This window comes from Capricornis sumatraensis, chromosome 5 (assembly GCF_032405125.1).
Source record: "Capricornis sumatraensis isolate serow.1 chromosome 5, serow.2, whole genome shotgun sequence".
Classification (NCBI taxonomy): domain Eukaryota; kingdom Metazoa; phylum Chordata; class Mammalia; order Artiodactyla; family Bovidae; genus Capricornis; species Capricornis sumatraensis.
Window position 1 is genome coordinate 70,727,401 of NC_091073.1, and position 26,358 is coordinate 70,753,758.

Below are 26,358 nucleotides of genomic sequence, written 5' to 3' on the forward strand. Positions count from 1 at the left end.
CAGGGGCCTCTGTGCCAAGGATGAGGGTGGCTGATGCTGGAGTGCCCTCACAGCTGGAGCTGATGTGTGCATGACTCTCTGCAGATTGGGAAAAAACAAAATAACAAGTGAAGGAGGAAAGAGTCTCGCTCTGGCTGTGAAGAACAGCAAATCCATCTTTGAAGTTGGGTGAGTAGAGGTGAATGCACGTGGGTGTTTGTATACAACCTGCTCTGTATACAGTAGTGCTTGCTGGCCTGTAATTTTCCTTTTTTTTGCGATATTTTTGTCTGGTTTTGCTATCAAGGTGATGGTGGCTTCACAGAATGAGTTTGGGAGTTTTCCTTCTTCTATAATATTTTGGAACAGTTTCAGAAGGATAGATGTTTACTGTTCTCTAAATGTTTGGTATAATTTGCCTATGAAGCCATCAGGTCCTGGCCTTTTGCTTGCTCAGAGTTTTTCAGTGCTTGTAATTGGTCTGTTCATATTTTCCATTTCTTCCCGGTTTAGTCTTGGGAGCTTGTACCTTTCTAACAATTTGTCCATTTCTTCTAGATTGTCCATTTTATTGGCATGTAGTTGCTCGTAGTAGTCTCTTATGATCCCTTGTATTTCTGTAGTGTTCATTGTATCTTCTTTTTCATTTCTAATTTTATTGATTTCAGCCCTCTCCCTTTATTTCTTGATGACTCTGGCTAAAGGTTTATCAATTTTGTTTATCTTTTCAAAGAACTAGCTTTTAGTTTCATTGACCGTTGCTATTTTGTCTTTGTTTAATTTATTTCTGCTCTGATCTTTGTGGTTTTTTTCCTGTCTACTAACTTTGGGCTTTGTTTGTTCTTTCTCTGGTGGCTTTAGGTGTAAGTTTAGGTTGTTTATTTGAGACTTTTCTAATTTCCTGAGGTAAGATTATGTTGCTATAAACTTCCTTCTTAGAACGACTTTTGCTGCATTCCTTAGGTTTTTGATTGTTGTGCTTTTTGTTTTCATTTGTCTGTGGGTATTTTTTAAATGTCCTCTTTGATTTCTTCAGTGGTCCATTGTTTTTTTAGTAGCATATTGTTTGTTGCTGTTTAGTCTCTAAGTTGTGTCCAGCTCTTTTGCTTCCCCGTGCACTGTAGCCCACCAGGCTTCTCTGGCTATGGGATTTCACAGGCAAGAATACTGGAGTGGGTTGCCATGTACTTCTCCAGGGGATCTTCCCAACCCAGGGATCAAACCCATGTCTCTTGCATTGGCAGGCAGATTCTTAATCACTGAGCCACCTGGAAAGCCCAGCATATTGTTTAGCCTCCACATTTTGTGTTTTTTACAGCTATTTTCTTTAGGTGATTTCTAATCTCATAGCATTGTGGTTGGAAAAGATGCTTGACACGATTTCAGTTTCCTTAAATTTACTGAGGCTTACCTTATGGCCCAGCATGTGATCAATCCTGGAGAATGTTCCATGTGCACTTGAGAAGAATGTGTATCCTGCTGCTTCTGGATGGAATGCTCTATAAATTAAGTCCATCTGGTCTGTCATCTAAGGCCTATGTTTCCTTATTTTCTTTCTGGATGATCTGTCCATTGATGTAAATGGGGTATTGGTAAAGAATCCGCCTGCAATGCAGGAGACCCTGGTTCGATTCCTGGGTCGGGAAGATCCCCTGGAGAAGGGAAAGGCTACCCACTCCAGTATTCTGGCCTAGAGAATTCCATGGACTGTCCATGGAGTCGCAAAGAGTTGGACACAACTGAGCCACTTTCACTTTCACCATGATTGTGGTACTGTTGGTTTCTCCTTTTCTGGCTGTTAGTATTTCCCTTATATATTATGGTGCTCCTATATTTTATTTTGGGCACATATATATTTACAGTTGTTATATTTTCTTGAATTGATCCCTTGATCATTATGCAGTGTCCTTCTTTGTTTCTTGTAACAGTTTTTAAAGTCTGTTTTGTCTGATAGGAGTATTGCTACTCCAGCTTTCTTTTGATGTGTATTTGCATGGAATACCTTTTTCCATCCCCTCACTTGCAGTCTGTATGTGTCCTAGATCTAAAATCGGTCCATTGTAGACTCTGTGTGTGTGTGTGTGTGTGTGTGTGTGTGTGTGTGTGTGTATGTATGTGTGTCTTGTACCCCATTTAGCCAGTCTGTGTCTTTTGGTTGGGGCATTTAATCCATTCACATTTAAGGTAATTATCAATATATATGTTTTAATTTCCATTTTGTTAATTGTTTTGAATTTGTTTTTGTGGGTCTTTTTTCTTCCTCTTTTGTTCTCTTGTGACTTGATGACTAAGTGTAGTGTAGTGTTTGGATTCCTCTTTCTTTTTTGTGTATGTATCAATTGTAGATTTTCAGTTTGGCATTACCGTGAGGTTTTGATACAGCAGTCTATATATAAGCAAGATTGTTTTAAGTTTCTGATCTCTTAATTTCAAATGCATTTCCAGTATTCTATATTTATATTCTCCTCATGGTTGCTGGCTTTGAGGTCATATTTGTGTGTGGATGATATCCTACCTCTATGTATGTTTGATTATACTGGTAAGCTTTTCCATTCATAATTTTCTTGTTTCTAGTGTGGCCTTTTTTTTCCCACCTAGAGAAGTTCCTTTAGCATTTGTCATAGAGCTGCTTTAGTGGTGATGAATTCTCTTAGCTTCTGCTTGTCTGTAAAGCTTTTGATTTCTCCATCAAATCTGAACGAGAGCCTTGCTGGGTAGAGCATTCTCGGTTGTAGGTTCCTCCCACTCATCACCTTAAATATATCACTCCAATCCCTTCTGGCCTGCGGAGAATCTCTGGGTGACTATTTCCTTCCCTGTATTAGGGAAATTTTCAGCTATTATCTCTTCACATGTGTTCTCAGGTCCTTTCTCTGTCTCTCCTCCTTCTGGGACCCCACAGTGCAGATGTTGTTGCATTGTATGTTATCCCAGAGGTCTCTTGGACTGTCCTCATTTCTTTTCATCCTTTTCTCTTTATTCCGTTCTGTGGCAGTCTTCATTTTGTCTAACTTTCTGTGACTGCAGTTTCTGTCCCACAGGCTGCAGGGCTACAGTTCCTTTTTCTTCTGCTGTCTGCCCCCTCATGGATGAAGCTGTCTGAGAGGCTTGTGCAGGCTTCCTGGAGGGTGAGACTCGTTCCCACCCACTGGTGGGTAGAGCTGGGTCTTGTCCCTGTGGCAGGCAGAGCTGTGTCAGGGGGTGTGTTTAGTGGGCAGCTGTATGGTCAGGAAGACTTTAGGCAGCCTGTCTGCTAATTGTGGGGCTGTATTCCCACCTTGTTGGTTGGTGGACCCAGGGTGACCCAGCACTAGAGCCTACAGGCTATTGTGTGGGGCCAGATTTTGGTGAAAAAATGGTGGCCTCCAGGAAGGCTCATGCCAATGAGTACTCCCAAGAACTACCACCATCAGTGTCTTTGTCCCCACAGCAAGCCACAGCCACCCTGCCTTTCCAGGAGACTCTCCAATATGAGCAGGTAGGTCTGGCCTAGGCTCTTATGAGGTCACTGCTTTTCCCCTGGGTTGGTGCGTGTGCCGTCCAAGAGTGGAGTTTCTGTTTCCCCCAGTTCTGTGGAATTCTTGTGATCAAACCCCACTGGCTTTCAAAGGCAGATTCTCTGGGACCTCCTCCTCCCATTGCCAGACCCCCGGGCTGGGGAGCCTGATATGGGGCTCAGAACTTTCACTTTTGTGGGAGAACTTCTGTGATAAAAGTTTCCAGTTTGTGGGTCACTCACTTGGGAGGTATGGAGTTTGATTTTATCATGATTATGCCCCTCATACTGCCTTGTTGTGGCTTCTTTGGATGTAGGATATCTTTTTTGGTAGGTTCCACCATTTTTTGCTGATAGTTGTTCAGCACTTAGTTGTGATGTTGGTGTTCTCGTAAGAAGACGTGAGTTCACATCCTTCTAATCCACTATCTTGTCTCTGCCTCCCCTCTCTGGAGGCTTTTTTATTCAATTTTTTCTGAAAATACATGTAACATAAAATTTACTATCTTAACCACTTTAAGTGTACAGTCTGATACACTTAAAATCAAGTATATTCATCTAGCCATGCAACCATCATCATTATCCATTTCCAGAGCTCTCTTTATCTTGTAAAACAGAAACCCTATACCCATGAACAGTAATTCCCCATTCTCCCCTCCCCTCAGCCCTTGGCAACCACCTTTCTACTCTCTGTCCCTGTGCATTCAGCTACTGTAGGTAGTCATATAAGTGGAATCATACAGTATTTGTCCTTTTGTGACTGGCTTCTTTTACTTAGCATTAGGTTCTCAAGGTTTATCCGTGTTGTAGCATGTATCAGACTTTACTTCTTTTTTAAGTCTAATACTCCATTCTATGCACATACCACATTTTGTTTATCCATTAATGTCAGTGGACACTTGGGTTATTTCTACCTTTTAGTTCTTTTGAATAATGCTGCTATTGACACGGGTGTACATATATCTCTTTGAAGCCCTGATTTCAATTCTTCTGGGTATATACCCAGAAGTGGAACTGCTAGACCACATGGCAATTCTATTTTTACTTTTCTGAGGAACCGCCATATTGCTTTCTACAGCACCTGTAGCATTTTACATTCCTACTACCAGTGCAAAAGGGTTCCAATTTCTCCACATCCTCACCAACACTTGTTATTTCCTGGTGTTTTGATAGTAACCATTCATATGGGTGTGAGGTGATACCTTATTGTGGTTTTAACTCAGGAAACTATTTAAAGCTTTTCATAGTTACAATTTCCCCCTGATTTTAAAAGAAACGTAGATAATTTTATTTGTAAACTATGGAAAATATGAGAAGTATAATAGAGATCTTCTTCTCAAAAACAATTGTTATCTGCCCTAGATGTCAGGTAAGCTTTCTTGAGCTCTTTCATGCAATGGGTACCCTCTCTACACTGGTTAATATTGTCGACGTCAAACTATCTGTACAGAATTTTACTCTGCCTTTCTTCACTGACTCTCATGTCATGAGTAGTTTTCCACTTTATTAAAAGTTTGATCCTTTGCAGTTATATTCACACACTTTTTATGCAAAATGCTGAAAACTCTCATTCTGGGGTTTTACAAGCCGTACTGCCAGAGACATCAGGCCACTTGCCTGGTGAGAGCATGCAGCTGAGGCAGCTTTGGTTGTGTTGTGGTGGGCCCAGCAGACTTGCTTTCTGTAGAAACCCTCAGCCTTTTAGAAATAGCTGACTCAGAGGCTCAGCACTGTCCTGGGTGCTTTGCATATATTAACTCACTTCATCCTCACAACTCTATAAGGAAATGTTCTTATTCCTGCTTTCAGACGAGGAGACTAAGACCTAAGCGATTATACACCACCCATGCACGCATAGGTTGGGGGGGGGGGGCGGTGCGGGGGGCAGGGCCAGGTTGGGAACCCAATGTCTTACCATACAGACCCTTGATTTAGCCAGATTCTCTTAAGGTTTTCTGCTGTGGGGAAGGGAATACAGTTTGTCATTGCAACTCCCCACCCAAACTACAACAATCTGAACAGCATGGTTTGGTCATGTCCTCTTTACATACCAGGAAAATTGCTGATTTAAGTTTCTCAGTGTGTTTCTTGATATTTGCTTTACGCAAGACTGACTATGCTTTCAGGAACATGTGTCACCCCTGTTCAGGGTCAAATGGATATTGGGACCTGGCACCCCCCCAGGCCTTCCTTTCAAGCTCTTGTCAACCTGTATATCCTGTGGGTGACATTTCAGGGACGGTCGTGAGCTTAGGCTTTGACTGACAGCTCTCCAAAAACTCAGGGGACAGACTTGGTTTCTAATTGTGTCTGACTTATGTTCCCAAGGCTTCTACTGGTTTTGTTCCTCCAGAGCAGCTCACTAAGGGGCTGGTGGAGGGATTCATCTCCAGGCCACAGCTCCAGAGATGGAGCAGAGACATCTGCCTGTTGAGATTACACACCATCTCCTGTGGCCACGAGCAGAAAATAAGGGGATGAGCATGAGGTAACTTTTACTGTCTCGCCTCTGCCCTCAGGATGTGGGGGAATCAAATCGGTGATGAAGGAGCAAAGGCCTTCGCAGAGGCTCTGAGGAACCACCCCAGCTTGACCAACCTGAGGTAACTGCTGCTTTCTGAGACCCAGTGTCTTCAGGCCCAACCTGCTCACCCGGCGCACCTCTTGTTTCACCAGGGGAGGAACCAAGGGGAAGAGGTGGCTGGCATTCCTAACAGGGAAGGTATTTGTGTGCGTGGTTTTACCTTGTCTTTTTAAGAACATTTTTATTGACATAGAAGATGGGGATACAGTAAAGTACACCATGGTGAAGTTTTCAGCTCCGTAATGTGACGTGTGCCCACACCCATCATATCAGACATGGGACGCTGCCAGCTCCTTGGCAGTCTGCATGTGCCCCTTGAGGGTTGGGGAGGAATTCTTCAGTCCAAATAAAACTGAGAGGGACACTGGGCAGCTTATTTCTGCCCCTTCTTCATTCTCAGGATGGTGCTGGGACAAGAGGGGACCTTTCATCTCTGTAAACAGACTTGGTCCTTCCCGGCCCTCCTTCAGACCTCCGGCTGAATCCCTGAGACCTGGCTGTCTCTTGATTGCCTGTGTTCTTGCTGTCACTTACAGAGAGTCTCCTGTGGTAGGGGAAGTAGCAGAGTTCCTTCCTTATGAGAACAGAGATTTCCCTAGGGCTCACTGATGTGTGCCTGTAAGGTCTCAGCATCCAAAGCAGAGCTGGCCAAGCCTCTTCAGCCTGCTGTTTGCACTGTGGCCAGATATGGCCCGTGTTTCATTTCCCTTCTGGCCTGTTCTCATGGTCTGAACCTGGGCTCTGAAGCAACAAACTCAAGTGGCTGCTGGCACAGCTGAGCACTTCTGCTTCTTGCTTTGAGTCAGCCCAGGCAGGGGCCACCTCCTGGCAAGTCTTCCCAGCTGCTTTAGTTGCTGAGTGTGTTAGCCTCTCAGTTGTGTCCGACTCTTTGTGACCCCATGGACTGTAGCCTGCCAGGCTCCTCTGTCCATGGAATTCTCCAGGCAAGAAAATTGGAGTGGGTTGCCATACCTTCCTCCAGGGGATCTTCCCCACCTAGGTATTGAACCTGGTTCTCCCACATTTCAGGCAAATTCTTTACCATTAAGCTACCAGGCCAAAGGCAAATGTAGACATGTTTTTAATAACCTTCTCCAAATGTTTTTCCTTCCTAGTCTTGCATTCAACGGCATCTCTACAGAAGGAGGAAAGAGCCTCGCGTGGGCCCTGCAGCATAATGCATCTCTGAGAATATTCTGGTAATAACCAGAGTCATTTGGAAAGGTTGGGTATTGGGGATTTTTCCAAAGACTGTGCACAGCCTAGAATCTTAACTGAAAGGCTGCCTCTGAATTGAGAAGGCTCTGTGCTGCGCTTAGTCGCTCAGTCATGTCCAACTCTTTGCGACCCCATGGGCTGTAGTCCACCAGGCTCCTCTGTCTATGGGATTTTCCAGGCAAGAATACTGGAGTGGGTTGCCATGCCCTCCCCCAGGGTATCTTCCTAACCCAGGATCAAACCCACATTGCAGGCAGATTCTTTACCATCTGAGTCACCAGGGAAGCCTGAAAATTGAAAAGGCTCTAGGCCTTTCCTCAAAGGAAGGTCTATAATTTAATTTCCTCCTGGAGAAGATGATAGTCATTCCCAGAAGCACAGACAAGAACAGGATGGGTGGAGAGGGCCCTCGGAGCCTGAGTTTGAGACCTTAGCTTTCTTGGCCACTGCGGGCCTCAGGTAAATCAGAAGGCTAGCCATTCTAACTGTCAGGATATCTCTGGAACACCCCCAGATATGCCTTGAAGGGTCCAACTTTCGCATTCTTGTTTCAATGTTCTCCCTTCTTCCTCTTACACTGCCTTTCTCCCATGCAGCCTCCTGCTTCCCCAGCCAGTCACATCAGGAGTTGACCTTCATGCTCCGGCTCACCTGTCCTCACTCCTCTCTGGATTCCAGGGCCACTAATTAATGAATGTTACCTTCTGAAAGTGCTCCTTTTTTTTTTGGTTCTTTTTTTTTTGGCCATTTACCATATTTTTATTTTACTGTATTTTACTTACTTGCCTGTATCATTAATTGCTTCCAGGTGAGGAAGTTATATTACATGTCTCCATATCCTCCTCGTGAGATATTGGCTAAATCAGTTAATGTAAATGTCATCATTGTGAGAATTCTGACACTAGACCTGCTGCCCAGGAAGCTCATTTCCCTTTTCTCTTAAAAACATCTCTTAAAAGATTTTGGAAAGTAAAAAACATACTTTTTGAGAAAAAAATATGACACTGAAGTCTGGAAAGTAGGAAGTGAAAGTACCTCCCCTTTCATGTTTCCTAAATATAATCTTCTATTTCTAGCATTTGAATGTATATTCAAATAAATATCCCTTTTCTTACAAAATCGAATTTAGCAGGTGGCTTAAAAAACATCTCAGCCATATATTGTACATATTTTATATGTCCTTTTATGTCAGGGTTTCTCAGTCTCAACACTTTTGACATTTTGGTCCAGATATTTCTTTTCTGTTGAGAGGCTGTCCTGTGCATTGTAAGATATTCAGCAGAATCCCTGGTCTTTGCCCATTAGATACTCTGTAGTGACCCCTAATTGTGACAATCAAAATTGTCTCCAGACATTGGCAAGTGTCTCTGGATGGAAACTCACCCCAGTTGAGACTCACGGCTCTAGGTGGATAATAATGTCAATCCCCAGAATCTCCTGAGTACTGACCATAAATACATCATACTGTCTTTTTCGTACGGTAACTCATTCTCACAACCATGCAAGGAGGGTTGTACCATTACTGTTAACATTTACTGATGGGAAAACTCAGGCCCAGAGAAGTTCAGCCACCTGCTGTGGTCACCCTGCTAGTAAGCGATTCCCAGCTGGCCTGTCTGACTTCGTGTCTTAAGTGCTATGCTCTTCAGCCTCTTTCTTCCTCCTACCTCAGTCTCTCTAAAGGCTGCACACTCACAACTTATTTTTCCAGCTGCCTCTATTGATACTGAAATTTGTTCACATCTTACCTTATGACCAAAAAAGACTGCAATCAATACTGCATCTATAGAAACCTGTGTGTAATGTCTTTGCACACCATAGGTCAATTTCTAGAAGTCTAATTATTGGTCCAAAGTGAAACACCTTTAAAATTTGGACCAGTTCAGTTCAGTCGCTCAGTCATGTCCGACTCTTTGCGACCCCATGAATTGCAGCGCACCAGGCCTCCCTGTCCATCACCAACTCCCAGAGTTCACACAAACTCATATCCATTGAGTCGGTGATGCCATCCAGCCATCTCATCCTCTGTCGTCCCCTTCTCCTCCTGCCCCCAATCCTTCCAAGCATCAGAGTCTTTTCCAATGAGTCAACTCTTCGCATGAGGTGACCAAAGTATTGGAGTTTCAGCTTCAGCATCAGTCCTTCCAAAGACCACCCAGGACTGATCTCCTTAAGAATGGACTGGTTGGATCTCCTTGCAGTCCAAGGGACTCTCGAGAGTCTTCTCTAACACCACAGTTCAAAAGCATCCATTCTTCGGTGCTCAGCTTTCTTCACAGTCCAACTCTCGCATCCATACATGACCACTGGGAAAACCATAGCCTTGACTAGACGGACCTTTGTTGGCAAAGTAATATCTCTGCTTTTCAATATGCTGTGTAGGTTGGTCATAACTTTTCTTCCAAGAAGTAAATGTCTTTTAATTTCATGGCTGAAATCACCATCTGCAGTGATTTTGGAGCCCCAAAAATAGTGTCTGACACTGTTTCCACTGTTTCCCCATCTACTTCCCATGAAGTGATGGGACCGGATGCCATGATCTTAGTTTTCTGAATGTTGAGCTCTAAGCCAACTTTTTTACTCTCCTCTTTCACTTTCATCAAGAGGCTTTTTAGTTCCTCTTCACTTTCTGCCATAAGAGTGGTGTCATCTGCATATCTGAGGTTATTCGTATTTCTCTCGGCAATCTTGATTCCAGCTCATGCTTCTTCCAGCCCAGCATTTCTCATGATGTACTCTGCATATAAGTTAAATCAGCAGGGTGACAATATACAGCCTTGATGTACTCCTTTTCCTATTTGGAACCAGTCTGTTGTTCCATGTCCAGTTCTAACTGTTGCTTCCTGACCTGTATACAGGTTTCTCAAGAGGCAGGTCAGGTGGTCTGGTATTCCCATCTCTTTCAGAGTTTTCCACGGTTTATTGTGATCTACACAGTCAAAGGCTTTGGCATAGTCAATAAAGCAGAAATAGATGTTTTTCTGGAACTCTCTTGCTTTTTTGATGATCCAGCAAATGTTGGCAAGTTGATCTCTGGTTCCTCTGCCTTTTCTAAAACCAGCTTGAACATCTGGAAATTCACGGTTCCCATATTGCTGAAGCCTGGCTTAGAGAATTTTGAGCATTACTTTACTAGCGTGTGAGAGGAGTGTAATTCTGCAGTAGTTTAAGCCTTCTTTGGCATTGTCTTTCTTTGGGATTGGAATAAAAACTGACCTTTTCCAGCCCTGTGGCCACTGCTGAGTTTTCCAAATTTCTTGGCGTATTGAATGCAGCACTTACACAGCATCATCTTTTAGGATTTGAAATAGCTCAACTGGAATTCCACCTCCTCTAGCTTTGTTTGTAGTGATGCTTTCTAAGGCCCACTTGACTTCACATTCCAGGGTGTCTGGCTCTAGGTGAGTGATCACACCATCATGATTATCTGAGTTGTGAAGATCTTTTTTGTACAGTTCTTCTGTGTATTCTTGCCACCTCTTCTCAATATCCTCTGCTTCTGTTAGGTCCATACCATTTCTGTCCTTTAGCAAGCCCATCTTTGCATGAAATGTTCCCTTGGTATCTCTAATTTTCTAAATCTCTAGTCTTTCCTTGGATGCAATCTCAAAATGCAATCTCATGACAGAATGATCTCTGTTCATTTCCAAGGCAAACCATTCAATATCACAGCAATCCAAGTCTATGCCCCAGCCAGTAACACTGAAGAGGCTGAAGTTGAACGGTTCTATGAAGACCTCCAAGACCTTTTAGAACTAACACCCAAAAAAGATGTCCTTTTCATTATAGGGGACTGGGATGCAAAAAATATGGATAGACACTACCAAATTGCCCTTCAAGGAATGATTTTTAATTTTTTCTTCTGTTTTGTTCTCCTTCCTTTATTTATTCTTTCATCCACTGGCACAACAGGGTTTAATCCTCTTTACAACCAGGAGTGTCTCAACCTCTGTGCTTTACCCAGGTCACTTTCTGCTTTTATGAACAAGTGAGAGACTACTGGAACTTTCGGTCACAGAACTTGGGTCCTTCATAACTGGCAAAGTGATGATCACCTTTTAACATGCATTTGTCAGGCTTTTCTAGGTCTCCATCAGACTGAATTTAGTAACAGACTGTCTGTGGTGGTCAAGGGATCTTAAAGGCTGCAGGAGACCAGAGAAACAAGCATTGGTCCCTCGCTTTCTGTGGGCCCCTGTCTTCTGTGAAATCCGAGAGCTTAGCAAGGATAGAGGGGAGTATGGGCTCCCCAACAACAGCAGGGCTAAGAAGTAGGAGCTTGGGTGAAGGATTTGCACTAGAAATGAACCTCCATTTATTGTCTTTGGGGCTCAGAGGCTGGGTTTGGAGCCTGGCTGTTTGCTGAGTTCTCAGCAAGTGATTAGCAGCACAAGCTGGAGATGCCTGGGCCAGGAACACAATGAAGAAAGGGTACCAGGTAGGACTGACTGCCCTGAGCCCACTCTTCCTTTTTCTTACAGGCTCACCAAAAATGAACTTGATGATGAAGTGGCAGAGAGCTTTGCAGAGATGTTGAAAGTCAACCAGACATTGAAACATTTATGGTAATTCAGATTTCAACACTGTGCTTTAAAAAAAAAAAAAAAACTTTGACATAAAATTAACATACCATAAAAGTCACTCTTTTGAAGTATACAATCCAGTGATTTTTAGCGTATTTATAGGTTGTGCAGCCAGTACTACTCTCTAACTCTAGAACATTTAACCACCTCCCCTATTCCCCCCAAACCTGTATGCATTAAGCAATCACCCCCCATCCTTCTTCTCTCTTGGTTCCTGCATACGTGCAAGTCCCCTCAGTCGTATCCGACTTTGTGACTCAATGGACCGTTGCACCCCAACAGGCTCCTCTGTCCGTGGGATTTAGCATCTACTGATTTTCAGTCTCTGGATTTGCCTTTTCTGGGCATTTCATAGAGATGCAGTCGTACAACATGGGGCCTTTTGTTTCTGTGTTATTTCAGTAGCATAAGTTTTCAAGCTTCATCCACACTGTGGCATGTATCGGTGCTCCATTGCTTTTTATGGCTGAATATTCCGTTGTATGGATAGTCCATGTTTTGTTTGTCCGTTCATCAGTTGGTGGACATTTGGATTGTTTCTACTTTATGACTGTTATGAATAATGCTACTGTGAACATTTGTGCATGTTTATATAACCATGTGTTTTCTTTTGGGTATATACTTAGGAATAGAATTTCAGGGTTATATGGTTATTTTGTTAACTGATAAACTGTTTTCCAAAGTGATTATGCTATTTACGTTCTCACCAATCATGTATGAGGGTCACCATTTCTTCACGTCCTCACCAACACAGGTCTTCTGGGGTCATACTATCCTAGGGGATATGAAGTGCTGTCTCATCGTGGTTTTGACTGCATTTCCCTGACACTAACAATGTTGGATGTCTTTTCACGTGCATATTGGCCATTTGTATACCTTCTTTGGAGAACTGGCTCCACATTCTTTGTTCGTTTGTAAATTGGATTGTGCTGTGGTAAGCTGGTTCAGTCTTTGCTGTAGCCTACCAGCCTCCTCTGTTAATGGGGATTCTCCTGGCAAGAATACTGGAATGGGTTGCTGAGCCCTCCTCCAGGGGATCTTCCCCACCCAGGGATCACGCTCCTTGTCTCTTCCGTCTCCTGCACTGGCAGCTGGGTTCTTTACCCCTAGTGCCGCCTGGAAAGCCCTAAGTTGGGTTATGTGCCTTTTAATTGCTGAGTCGTTAGGATTCTTTAAATATTCCAGGTGCGAGACATTTACTAGATAGATGATTTGCAAATATTTCCTCCCTTTCTGTAGAGTTTTTCAATTTTGCAAATATTTCTTTTCAGTTTATTCACAGTGACCTTTGAAGCACCAAAGTTTTTAATTTTGATGAAGTCCAATGTATTTTTTCTTTAGTTGCTTGTGCTGTAGGTGTCTTACTAAGAAATCATTGCCTAATCCAAGGTCATAAAGATTTCTTTTAAGTGTTACAGTTTTGCTCTTACATTTAGGTCCTTGATCCATTTGGAGTTCGTTTCTGTGTACGGTATGAGATTTGTGGTCCAGCTTTATTTTATTGCATCTAGATAATCAGTTGTGCCAGCACCACGTGTTGAAGGCTCTTCCCTTTTGAATGGCCCTGACACTTTTGTCAAATCAGTAGACCATAAATGTGTGAGTTTATTTCTGGACTTTCTATTCTGGTTGAACCATATGTTTATCCTTATGCCAGGACCATACTGTCCTGCTTATTGTAACTTTGTAATAAGTTTTTGAAACCAGGAAGTGTGTGTTTCCAACTTTGTTCTTCTTAATATTGTTTTGACTATTCCAGGACCCTTGCATTGCCACATGAATCTTAGATCATCATGTCAGTTTCTCTCTCTCTCTCTCTCTATATATATGTGTATAAACCCAGTGTGTTACTTTTACATCTGAATTTTAGATCATGTCAGTTTCTATATATATATATATATATATATATGTATAAACCCAATGTGTTACTTTTACATCTGTGTTTTTTTTTTTTCCTTTTCTTTCTCACCCACAGACTTTCTTTTATGCCCTTCCCTAGGTGTCAGGCCAACCTCCCCAGGGAGAACACAGTTAGGAGAGGGCTTGAGAGTGAGTCTTCACTCTTTGTGTAAGCACAGACCGCACTGGCCAGGGTGAAGGTAGCCAGTGGGCCTGAGCACTGCCAGACTTTTTAACCTCTCCTTCTACCCAGCCTCTTGCCAGGTCTAGGCTGCAAGCAGCTTAGCCTACCTCCAGCAAGGCGTAGGTGGTGCCAGTGGTCACAACCATGGAAGGGATCATTAGGAAATAGCAGAATTTAACTAAACGCAGAACTCTGTGCCCACTTCCAGGTTCTATTTTTGCTCCTTTTGCAAAAAGTCCAAGTCACACTGTGGTCATGCTTACCAGAAAGTCACCACCTCTGCACCAAGACCAGGGCCCCCAGTTTGTGGGAGATAGGGCAACAATCACTGGGTCCTGGCTACAGCATGGCTGCCTATCCCTGTGTGCTTGCGCAGGAATGGTGACAAGAACTTGCACTGGGCACTGTGATAGAGACTGAGAACTACTTCCTACCCATCCTCCTATTGAAACTAACACACTCAGGGTTGTGGGGTTCTCTTACAGTTACTCTCGTGTTATAGGTCAGGCAACCAAAGAACAGAGAGCTTCTTCAAGGATCTATAGCTGGAAGGTGGGGCGTAGGTGTAATTGTATATGAGGAGAACTTTTAACCATGCTATACTGCTTCCTTCTAAGGGATTGGCTTAATTTCTGAAATCTCATCGTCATGGTAATACAGGCCTTCATCTTCCTCATGCAGCTGCCTTCTTGGATCAGTGCCCCCAAATTTCTAAAGGTCAAATGTATTTGCAGCCTTTATCTACAAAAAGCCAGAGCAGAGGAGTGAACCTGTGATGATTAAAAAAAAAAAAAGTAGACATATCACTGACTTGGGCTGCATTTTTTTCCTGGGTGGGCTAGAAGCATAGCCTCCCAGGGGAGCAATTCAGGAATTGTTCAGGCTTCTCAGCTCTATCTGAAACCTTCGTTTCATTGAGTCACTGTTACCCAACATAATGGGGTATACTCCTAGAGGCCCCAATATGGATGCTTTTCCACTGGGACTCATGACTAGTTCCCCCTCCCTCCCTCTCAGGTGTTGGATAGGACATGGCACCATTTTGGAAGTCTTTTCCCCATCAAAGAAGAGAATGCCTAGCTCTTTAAAAATACTTGACTTTGAAAGCTGCCTTGGCTTTCTCCAGCCACCTGGAAGGAGATATCAGACTGCCTGTTCCCAGATAACGTTCCTTAGAATTTGTTGTTCAGACTGGTAGTCTCGAAACAATGAAAAGTGTCAAGCACACATGCATATATATGTTCATGTAGTAAAAGTACCTGCATGTGAATATGCAGATCTATTATGCTCATGCTAAAAATATACAGAAAGGTTAAACATTAAAACATTTATTGATGTATAATTTATATATTAATACAGTTTAATTTCTGCTGTACAGCACAGTAACTCAGTTATATATTTTTAAAAAATTAAGTTTTTACTGAATTTATTATAATATTGCTTCTCTTGTTTATGTTCTGGGTTTTTGCCCACAAGGCATTTGGATTTTTAGCTCCCCAACCAGGGCTCAAATCTGCATCCCTTTCACTGGAAGGCAAAGTCTTAACTCACTGGACTGCCAGGGAAGCTCCCTGCATGCTGTTTTTCATGTTCTTTTCCATTATGGTTTATCACAGGATTGTGACTATAGTTTCCCGTGTTATATAGTAGGACCTTGCTGTTTATCCATCCTCTATATAATAATTTGCATCTACGAATCCCAAATCCCCAATCCTTCCCTGCCCGCCCTTCCTCCTCATTGCCAGCCACAAAGTCTGTTCGCCATATGTGTTTTGTAGTCTTTATTTGTTTCGCAGTCTATTTTGTAGATAGGTTCATTTGTGTAATAGTTTAGATTCCACATATAAGTGCTGTCATATGGTATTTGTCCTTCTCTGCTTAGTGTGATATTCTTAATGCTGAGCAATAGTTCAGTGTATATATGTGTGTGTGTATACCACATCTTCTGTATCGTCTGATGGCTATTTAGGTTGTTTCCATGTGTTGGCTAGTGTATATAGTGCTGTGCGAACATAGGAGCACATATGTCTTTCAAAATTCGTTTTATCTGGATATATGCCCAGGAGTGGGATTGTTGGATCTTATGGCAACTCTATTTTTTAGTTTTTTTAAGGAACCTCCATACCGATTTCAATAGTGGCTGCACCAGTTTTCATTCCCACCAACAGTGTAGGAGGATCCCCTTTTCTTCAAATCCCCTCCAGTATTTATTATTTTTAGACTTTTTAATGATGGCCATTCTGACTGGTAGGAAGTGGTACCTCATTGTGGTTTTGATTTTCACCTCTCCAATAATTATAGAGATTTTTCATGTACCTGTTGGCCATATGTATGTCTTCTTTACAGAAATGCCTATTTAGGTCTTCTGCCCATCAGAAAAGTAAAACATTTTAAAACATGTCGTTTATTCTCCTGAGTGTGATCTAGACAATCTTTGCTAGACTGAAAGTTAAATGGATTTAGTTCTTCCTGACCCTGTCTCTCATTCCATCATACCCTTCCAACCCCCTAATGACGTGGACAGAGTTCATCCAGTATGACTTGATACAAAAGGTATGTTTTTCTTACAGGCTTATCCAGAACCAGATCACAGCCAAGGGGATTGCCCAGTTGGCAGAGGCATTACAGAAGAACACTGGCATAATGGAGATTTGGTAAGACTGAGCTACCACTTTTTGTAGTGGTAACAACAGTGATTATTTACTTAGCACCACTGACTATGTGCTGTGCACAATGTAAGACAATGTGCATTTATTTCTCATCTTTCCAACAATCTGTAAAGTAGGTAGTACTGTTTCCATTTCACAGATGAAGAAACTGAGGCCCAGACCCAGGTCACACCTAAAAGAAGAAACTGAAATTCAAGGCTGTGACTTCATAGTTAGGACTCTTCTGCAGTCCCCCTGTCCTAGATTGTACAGGGGCAGACAGACTGAGAATTGATTCCCACTGAGAGATGGCCTGGAGTCTGAAGCACATTCTTTTCCTCTCTGGGCTTCCAGGCTGTATTTGAGCTGACTGTACTCTTTTCGAACTTCCTGTTTCTCTTTTGAGGACTCGCTTATGCCAGCAGAAGGAAAGCCCATGGCCTACCTTACTGCAATGTTGCGCCCCATTCCATTTCTTGTGCCTCCCACGGAACACATACAGCACCCCCCCTTCCCCCACAGGTAGGACTGGGCTACATTCAAGGGGGTGAGGGAGTGTGTGTGTCCCACTAGTAACAGAAAGGGCCCTGACTGCCTCAGTACTGATGTAACCGAGTTGAGAACAGAGGGCCCCTGTGTCCTTGTACCCGGACCCACCAAGAGCTCTGGAATTTGCTCTCTGCCCCAGGCCTGGCCTGAGACAGCCCAGCAGAGTGTGAGGCTCAGACCAACATGGAAAGCCTGGCAGGGGCCAGAGCCGGGTTCCCCTGGAGGGCAGAGACCACAGGAGTTCATGCTCCATCCAGGGTCCTGAGGTCCATGGAGCAGCCTTGCCATGACCCAAACCCTCAGTGCAGGGGGTAGTTACTCATTAACTATAGTGCTTTCTTCGTACTGGGGAGAAGAATTTCATAGCCCCAAAAATATAAGTCAAGGTACAGCTTTCTCCCTGACCTTGGCTGCTAGAACGGCGTTTTTTAAACTTTACTTTAGAACTCCTTAGAGGATCACAAATTGGTTTGGTAGGTTGTAACTAGCATTATTTAAAGAATGAAATGGAGTAGAACACCAGAATGCTGTGGGTACACTATGAGATATTTCATAATCTAATTTCAGATGTGGGTGTGTTTGTATAGATGTGTACCAGCATAGATACTGGTTCACAATGTAAAATGTTCTTATTTGGAGGCAAAACCAAAAAAACATTTGAAAACATTATGCTTGAGAGAAGAGCCCAGGCTCCAAACAGACTGATGGAGGGGCTGTGGCAAGTCGTCTTCAAAGCCAAGCCTACTCAGCCAGGAATCCTTTCCTAGAAGCACCCCATTTGCTGCTGACTCTGTTGTAAGAGGACAGGGGACCAGGCTGAAGGACAGCTGGCCTCCACTCTGCTCAGTGACTGGTTTAAGGACATGCAGCTGCTTTAATTCTGACTAGCTTAAAATGGCCCACCAAAGACCATTGTTCCTACACAAAGAACTATTTGTATAGGACTCAGTATCAGTCTTTAAGGCAATGCTGTGTAGAACCTGAATGAGGCCTTGGTGTCAGGAAGGATTAGAAAAGAGGACAAGGAGGACATCTCGGGCGCTGGCCCAGGAGTATCTTCAGCCCCTGTCTCATCCCAGAAGTCTCACTTCATGGGCTTCCAGGGCTGGGGTCAGGCTCTGCCCAGCGTCACCACTGGCAGAGATTACCTTGGGCCAGCTCCTCGGACTCTTTGTAATGACATTTATGTCTGCCTCATCCCTGTTCAAAAAGAACTTGAGATATGAAGTCCCTCCTTGAGTTGAGTTATGCCTTCAAAGACAGAAATGAGCAGTATTCAATGACCCGAAGTCATAAATTATAGCACTTAACCACACTCTGTTGTAAGAGCCTTCTGTGAGGCTGTCTCCTCCAGGAGACAGGTAGGGCCTGTGTCAGGGTCACTGCAGAGTCCCCAGGGAAAGCACAGCATCTTAATTTGTTGAATAACGAATGAGTGCCATGTGCTGTGCTGATTCCGAGAATCCAGTGGTGAGCAAGATGGAGCTGCTCTCATTGGTTTACATCCAGTGAGGAAGACAAAGGAAAAAATTATTCAAGTAATTATTTAATGACAATCATGATGAGTGCTGGAGAGGGGAAGGCTGAGACAGGAACCTGATACAAAGGAGGTTTCAGGGAAGGTCTCCTGAAGGAAGTGGCGTTTAAAGTAAGCCATGAAGGACGAATAGGAGATCATCAGCTGAGGTGGGAAGACAGTGTTCTAGGAAGGAGAACGGCATGTGCAAAAGTTCTGAGGCACGAAGGAACATGGTACCTCTGAAGAACAGTGTGGAAGAAGGGCCACAGGAGGTGGAGGTGATAGGGTGGAGACTAGACCCTGAAAGATCTATGGGCCCTGTTGGATATTTTTGGTATTTATCCTAAAAGCAATAGTAAGTCATTGAAGGGTTTCAAGCAAAGAGGGATGTGCTCAGAGCCACACTGTTTTAAAAAAAAAAAAACAAAACCACCCTGGCTCCTGTAGGAAAGTGGACTGGGAAAGACCGCAGAGGCCACGTCAAGGGACAGTTAGCAGGACAGCACAGTGAGGCAGAGAAGAGGTGATAGGTACTCAGATCAGGACGGTGGTGGGAACATGTGGAGAGATTCCAGGAGCCATGCTAGGGATATTTAGGAAACAAAACTTTGTGACAGAATATGAAGGTGGGAAAGGTGGTAAGGTTAACCTCCAGGTTACTAACTGGCACAACTGGAGGAAGAGTGGTCCCATTCACAGAGGTAGGGCACCCTGGGGGGAGGTGCCCACTATGAGTACCTGGGAGGCATCCAGATGAAAACATCAAGTAGGTAAGAGGCTCCGGAGTAGGGAGGTCTTGCCCAGGTCACTGACATACAGATGAGGCCAGGGATAGATGAGGTTCTTCTGGGGGAAGAGGGCTGGGCCCCAAGCCTGGAGGAAATCCATTATTTAGAGGTTATATGGAGGAGAATATAAAAAAGAAGATGGAGTGATCAGATGTAAATATCAGAGACTGTAAATATCAAGCCAAGAAACGGATGGTAGTGTTTCAAAGAGGAGGAAGAAATGCCTGTGAAGATCAAGAAAGATAAGTCCTGAAAAATGTCATTTAAATTCAGTTTTATAGAGGCTATTGGTGACCTTAGACCCATTCCATGGAGTGATGGTAGCTCCCTGAAGGGATTTTTTTAAATTGGATTATAATTGCTTTACAATGTTGTTAGTTTCCGCTACAACAGCGTGGATCAGCTGTGTGTATACATCTCTCTCCTCCTTGGGCACCCCTCTAGGCCGTCACAGGGCGCTGAGATGAGCAGCTCCCCGTGGCGGTCTGTTTTACATGGGTGTGCATATATGTCCATGCCACTCTCTCAATCTGTCCTGGCCTCTCCTTCCCTCACTGTGTCCACAAGTCAGTTCTCCATGTCTGCACCTCTATTCCTGCCCTGCAAATAGGTTCACCAGTACTGTTTTTCTAGATTCCATATATATACATTAATATATTTTTCTGACTTACTTCACTCTGTATGACAGACTCTAGGTTCATCCACACTGACCCAGTTTTGTTCCTTTTTGTGTTTGAGTAATATTTCATTGTATAGGTACACCACATCTTCTTTACCCATTTGTCTGTCCATGGACATTTAGGCTATTTTAAGTAGTGCTCCAGTGAATACTGGAACACATGTATCTTTTTGAATTGTTGTTTTCTCAGAGCATATGCCTAGGTGTAGGATTACTGGATCCTATGATGGTTTTTCGGAGAAGGCGATGGCACCCCACTCCAGTACTCTTGCCTGGAAAATCCCATGGATGGAGGAGCCTGGTGGGCTGCAGTCCATGGGGTCACTAAGAGTCGGACACAACTGAGCGACTTCACTTTCACTTTTCACTTTCATGCACTGGAGAAGGAAATGGCAACCCACTCCAGTGTTCTTGCCTGGAGAATCCCAGGGACGGGGGAGCCTGGTGGGCTGCCGTCTATGGGGTCGCACAGAGTCGGACATGACTGAAGTGACTTAGCAGCTTAGCAGCATGATAGTTTTTAGTTTTTTAAGGAACCTCCATACTGTTCTCCATAGTAGTTGTAGCAATTTACATTCCCACCAGCAGTGCAGGAGGATTCCCTTTTTTCCACATCCTCTCCAGCATTTATTATTTGTGGATTTGTTTGGATGATGGACATTCTGACTGGTGTGAGGTGATACCTCACTGGAGTTTTGATTTGCATTTCTCTAATAATGAGTGATGTTGAGCATCTTTTCATGTGTGTGTTGGCCATCTGGAAAGGATTAATATCAAACAAGTCATCAAGATGGCCGAGTAAGAGGATGTGGAGCTCACCTCCCCCCAGATACATCCAAGTGTAGAACAGGTCTCATGGAAAACTGGAAACTGGCAGGAGAACGCCTATACAACCAAGGCTACAAGAAAGATTTCCATGTAATCAGGTAGGCTGGGTAAAAAAAAGAATCAGGTGAGGATGACACCCCACGGAAAGGACTAAGAGGAAAAGGAAGCCTGGGAAGTGAGCAGGTTGAACCACAGACTGGGTGTCCCAGTCCTGGGCTCCTGTGCAGAGGAGACAAGCCCCGTTGGCTGCTTGGAGAACCAGTATGACAGAAAGGCTGGAGCACCTAGGCTCCGCTTGGGAGGAGTGTGGGTGCTTGCTTGCCACCAGACAGGGCAGAAAGAGGTCTGCCCGAGTGGCTGCCACCTCACTGTGCTCCCAAAGCTGCGCTGAGCAAACACCCCAGGCCCACTCACTCCACACCACAGATTGGCACTGGATCTAGAGAAGCCAAGTCCTGGCAGAAGACCTGATCTAGGGACACAGACGTGGCCCCCAGGAGCCTGCTGACGGCACTAACAGACATCAGCCCAGATGTCTGATGGCAACACAGCCGCTTCAGCCCGAATGCCATGACCCCCACTGCTAGCCAAGCAGATGCTCCAGCCTCTCCATGCCACGACCTGGCACGACCACAATGGGAAGAAACATGACCTTGGGCTCCATGTGAGCCGCCTACACAGGTGGTGCATCAGACCTCTGTAAATGCACAAGCCCCAGTGCAGGGAGGAGGGAAGACATACACTTACAGGGAGCAGAGCCAACTCTCTAGCCCAAAGCTCAGGGCATTTGCTCCAGCAGCTCCGGAGCAGCACCTGCCCTGGGTGATGGTCACTGAGCAGAAAGGAGGTCCCACATCACAACCTGTGCAGGTTCTAGCTCTTTTAGTTCTAGCCATACTCCATCAAGGTGATGGTGGCCAGCACACCCTGAAGAAGACATGGCTGGCATCCACAATCAAATCCAGTCCTCACACCAAAGACACTGGGCACACACAGTCTACACAGGGACACTCACATAAAAACACCTCTCCATGACCACAACAGATTACTTTTCTCTCTTTCAGTGAATTTAGGTGAAACAGTTAAGGAAAAAGCAGAGGAACTACTCCCAGTTGAAAGAGCAAGAGAAGCCCCCTGGAAAAAATAATGAAATAGAGGTAATTGGTCTTTTTGGTAATTTTTATTACCAAAAAGCTGGTAATAAAAATGCTAACTGAATGAAGAAAGGAAACTGATCTAAGCACAGATCATTTTAACAAAAACTATAAAAAGATCTAATCAAAAATTCAATTTCTGAGATAAAACTCACTGTAAAAGCAATTGCAGACCAAATGACACAAATCCAAATGATCTGAAAGATAAAATAATGGAAGTCAATCAACACAGCAGACAAAGAAAATGAAAAAAATGAAAGCAACATATGAGACCTATGGAATAATATAAAACGTGCCAGTGTCTGCTGTGTAAGGATTCCAGAAGGAGAAGAGGGAATAAAACATGTATTTGAAGAAATTATGGCTGAAAACTTCCCAAACCTAAAGAAGGGAACAAATAGCCAGGAACAGGAAGCACAGAAGGTCCCAAATAAGATGAACCCAAACAGAACCACACCAAGACATACCGTAATTAAAATGGCAAAAGTCAAAGAATTCTAAAGGCAGCAAGAGAAAAACAGTCCTTTACAAGGAAATCCCCATCAGGCTATCAGCTGACTTCTCTGCAGAAACCTGGCATGCCAGAGGAAGTATTAATAGCATGATATATTCAAAGTCCTGAGATGGAAAAATATCAACCTAGGATACTTAATCCCAGGAAGATTATCATTTAGAATATAAGAATTTCTCAGAAAAGCAAAAAGCAAATTACCATTACAAAACCTACCCTAAGAGAAATGTTGAAGAATCTTCTCTTCCCTTTCCCTAGGAAAGGGAAAATACCAGTAGGAAAAGCAAATATATATTGAGGATTGAAGATCACTTAAACCAGTACATGGATTAAAAGTGAAAAAATTGTAAAAATGACTATAACTACACTAAACAATAAAGGGGTAAGCAGGGAGATATAAAATATGACATTAGGAATTAAAAATGTAGCTCTAAGGCAAAATGAATAAAAGCAAAAATAAACAAATGGGACCTGATTAAACTTAAAAGCTTTTACATAGCAAAGGAAACCCCTGAAAAAATGAAAAGACAACCTGCAGAATGGGATAAAATATTTGCAAATGATGAAATTGACAAGGGGTTACTGTCCAAAATATACAAACAGCTCATACAACTCAATATCAAAAGAATAGCCCAATTAAAAAAACGGGTAGAGAACCTGAATAGACATTTTGCCAAAGACAATTTACAGATTCCCAACAGGCACATGAGAAGGTGCTCAACATTACTAATTATTAGAAAATGCAAATCTAAACCCAATGAGGTATCACTTCACACCTGTCAGAATGGACACCATCAAAGTCTACAAATAAATTCTGGAGAGGATATAGAGAAATTGGAACCCTCGTACACTGTTGGTGGGAATGTAAATTGGTGCAGCCACTATGGAAAACAATGTGGAGGATTCTTAAACTAACAGTAGAACTACCATATGATCCAGCAATTGCACCCCTGGGTATATATCCAGAAAAAGATAAAACACTAACCTGAAAAGATATATGTACCCCAGTGTTCACAGCAGCACTATTTACAATAGCCAGGACATGGAAGCAACCCAGGTGTTCATCAACAGATGACTGGATTAATATGTGATAAACACACACTTATATGTACATATATATGTACACATAATATATATGTACACACACATATGCACAATGGAATATTACTCAGCCATAAAAAGAATGAAATACTGCTATTTATAAAGTGGATGGACCCAGAGAATATTATGCTAAAAGAAATAAGTCACAGAAAGAAAAACGATTATATCAGGTAAATGTGGAATCTAAAAAATAACACACATGCCTGTATATAGGCAAAACAGAAACAGACTCACAAATATAGAAAAGGAACTCGTGGTTACCCTCCAAAAGGGTGAGGAACAAATCAGGGGTATGAGATTAACATATATACAAATTACTATATTATAAAATAATAAGAATATACTGTGTAGCACAGGAAATTACATCCATTATCTTGTAATAACCTGTAATAAAAAATAATGTTCAGAAATACTGAATCACCATGCTATACACCTAAAATTAACACAATACTGTAAATCAACCATACTTCAGTTTTAAAAAAGAAACAAGTGTTTGAATTTCAGGGTTGTGTGAAGCATGAGAGTGTGTTAGGAACACATGTTGGGAAGGTGTATACAGTAGTCCCTCACTTACTTGTGTTCTTTTTCTCCAACAGCTTAAATGGAAACTTGATAAAGCCCGAGGAGGCCAAGGTCTTTGAAGATGAGAAGCGCATTGTCTGTTTCTGAGGGGATATTTTCTCGTGGGTGGGTCTTGGCCCTGGGGGCAACTCAGTGCAGTCGCCTGGCTTGGATGGCGGCATCCAGGGTCTGCTGAGGTGGGACTTCTAGGAATCCAGCCTTCATGATGCAGATCAAGTGGGATCTGGCAGAGATCCCTCCGACTGGCAGAGGCCCCGAGTAGTTGTTACAATTCTGCAGAAAAAAGCATGAGCCGTTTTAGTGACTGTAAACTTTCTATAAAGAGATGTTAATGCACAGCCGTGACTATTTAAATCTGCACCTAGAGAAGTGAGACTCAGAGCTCGTACGAAAGCCTGCCCAAAGGCTAGGGGGAGCGAGTCAGTCACCGCCATGCTCACCGAGAGCTGATGACATGGTGCACAGTTGGTACCCTGTTTCTTGGGGGGCAAAGGTGCTCAACAAAGGAAAGTATTTTACCTGAAATATTGTCTTCCTCCTCAGTGCCTCCCCAAGTGTTGATACTATTCCCACCTCACTGTAGACACTGAGGGGGTGCAGTGTGGGGGTTTGACTCCTCCAAGGCTCTGTAGGGATTTGGTGCCAAAGGAAGGACCCACATGGGCTTTTGTCTTAGTCCTGGAGTCTCACCATCTGCTGACAAAGATGGCAGGATGCCCTCTTCACCAGACTGAGGGACAGGGCAATGTCTTCATAATACTGAGGCTCTACTCAGGGCTTTCATGGGATGGGGCTGACCTCTAGAAGGCTGATGCTATGGGCTCTGCCCCAGGAAGAAGAATCAGTACCGTCCTCCAAAAGGAATAAAGGCCTGGCGTGCCCTTGTGGCCGTGGCATCCAAACTGGAGCTTCTCTCTTGCCCTGTGGAGAAAGGGAAGTCTCCTCCTGCCCCTGAGCAGTTGTGAGGGTGGTTGTGTTAGAGGCAAGGCTCAGAGTTGCTGAGAACTCGGCTGGGAGAGCATGTTAGACCCCTGCCACCATGGCGGGCATGCAGTGGATGCTAAATGGGGGGAAGGAGGAGGTTTTACCAGATAACTCATTCATTTGCCAATTCATTTGTTAGTAAAATACTGAAACCCTCATTATTTCTAATTGAGTTCAGTTCAATCGCTCAGTCGTGTCCGACTCTTTGCGACCCCATGAACTGCAGCATGCCAGGCCTCCCTATCCATCACCAACTCCCGGAGTCCACACAAATTCATGTCCATTGAGTCAGTGATGCCATCCAACCATCTCATCCTCTGTCATCCCCTTCTCCTCCTGTCCTCAATCTTTCCCAGCATCAGGGTCTTTTCAAATGAGTCAGCTCTTCGCATCAGGTGGCCAAAGTACTGGAGTTTCAGCTTCAACATCAGTCCTTCCAATTGTCTGAGTCAGGGGTTTTAAAAAGGAAGTTGGCCTGGCAAGCACGCTGTGACCCCTTTAGAGGCATTTACTGCATTGGGTGGGGCCCCAGGGTGACGTGCTGTGAAGAGAACCAGACGAGGGACAGTCAGGCATCCTCAGTGTTATCCTTCACAAATCCCTCCACCTACCAAGAGAAGGAAGAAGGCAGAGAAAGCATCTGAGGCCCCTCCATCTAACCTCCCAAACGGCTTCTCAGAGGGAATAACTTGAGTCCCTGGTGGTTGGGGCCAGGGTACGCTGGCATAGCCAGATTTCATGGCCCCCACCACAACCTGATGGGCTGTCCCCTACCCTTCTCGGCTGTTCACTGCCAAATAGAGGACCAGGGTGGGCTTGTACCCACTGTGGCAAGAGGCACTGAGCTGACAGGGGTAAGTGGGGGGCCCGTTCAACAGTACGTTGGAATTGTCAGAAGTCCCCCCAGGCTTTATACAACAGCCCCAGTTAAGAAGGGTATAATTCAACAAGTTAGCCCTGAAAGTTAGGGGAAAAATCCTGTACAGTCACTTGGTCACATGGGAGCTAGTCCCCTAAGGTCCTGGCCACCGCAGGTTTGGGTATCTCTAACAGTCACCACCTCCACCCCTAC

At 43.8% G+C, this 26,358-nt stretch overlaps 1 protein-coding gene across 2 annotated transcripts in view; it reads left to right on the forward strand.

The window, feature by feature from the left end:
* Window positions 1–24,438, forward strand: part of NOD1 (nucleotide binding oligomerization domain containing 1) — a 39,396-nt gene extending 14,958 nt beyond the window's left edge. Inside the window, exons 6-11 of one of the 2 annotated variants that reach the window (XM_068973242.1) lie at window positions 85–168; window positions 5,995–6,078; window positions 7,175–7,258; window positions 11,759–11,842; window positions 16,514–16,597; window positions 24,317–24,438. In XM_068973242.1, the coding sequence (XP_068829343.1) occupies window positions 85–168; window positions 5,995–6,078; window positions 7,175–7,258; window positions 11,759–11,842; window positions 16,514–16,597; window positions 24,317–24,389 (493 nt within the window). In that variant the 3' untranslated portion in view covers window positions 24,390–24,438. The remainder of the gene's footprint in view (window positions 1–84; window positions 169–5,994; window positions 6,079–7,174; window positions 7,259–11,758; window positions 11,843–16,513; window positions 16,598–24,316) is intronic. The other variant, XM_068973244.1, reaches the window with a different exon arrangement.
* Window positions 24,439–26,358: the final 1,920 nt, after the last annotated feature.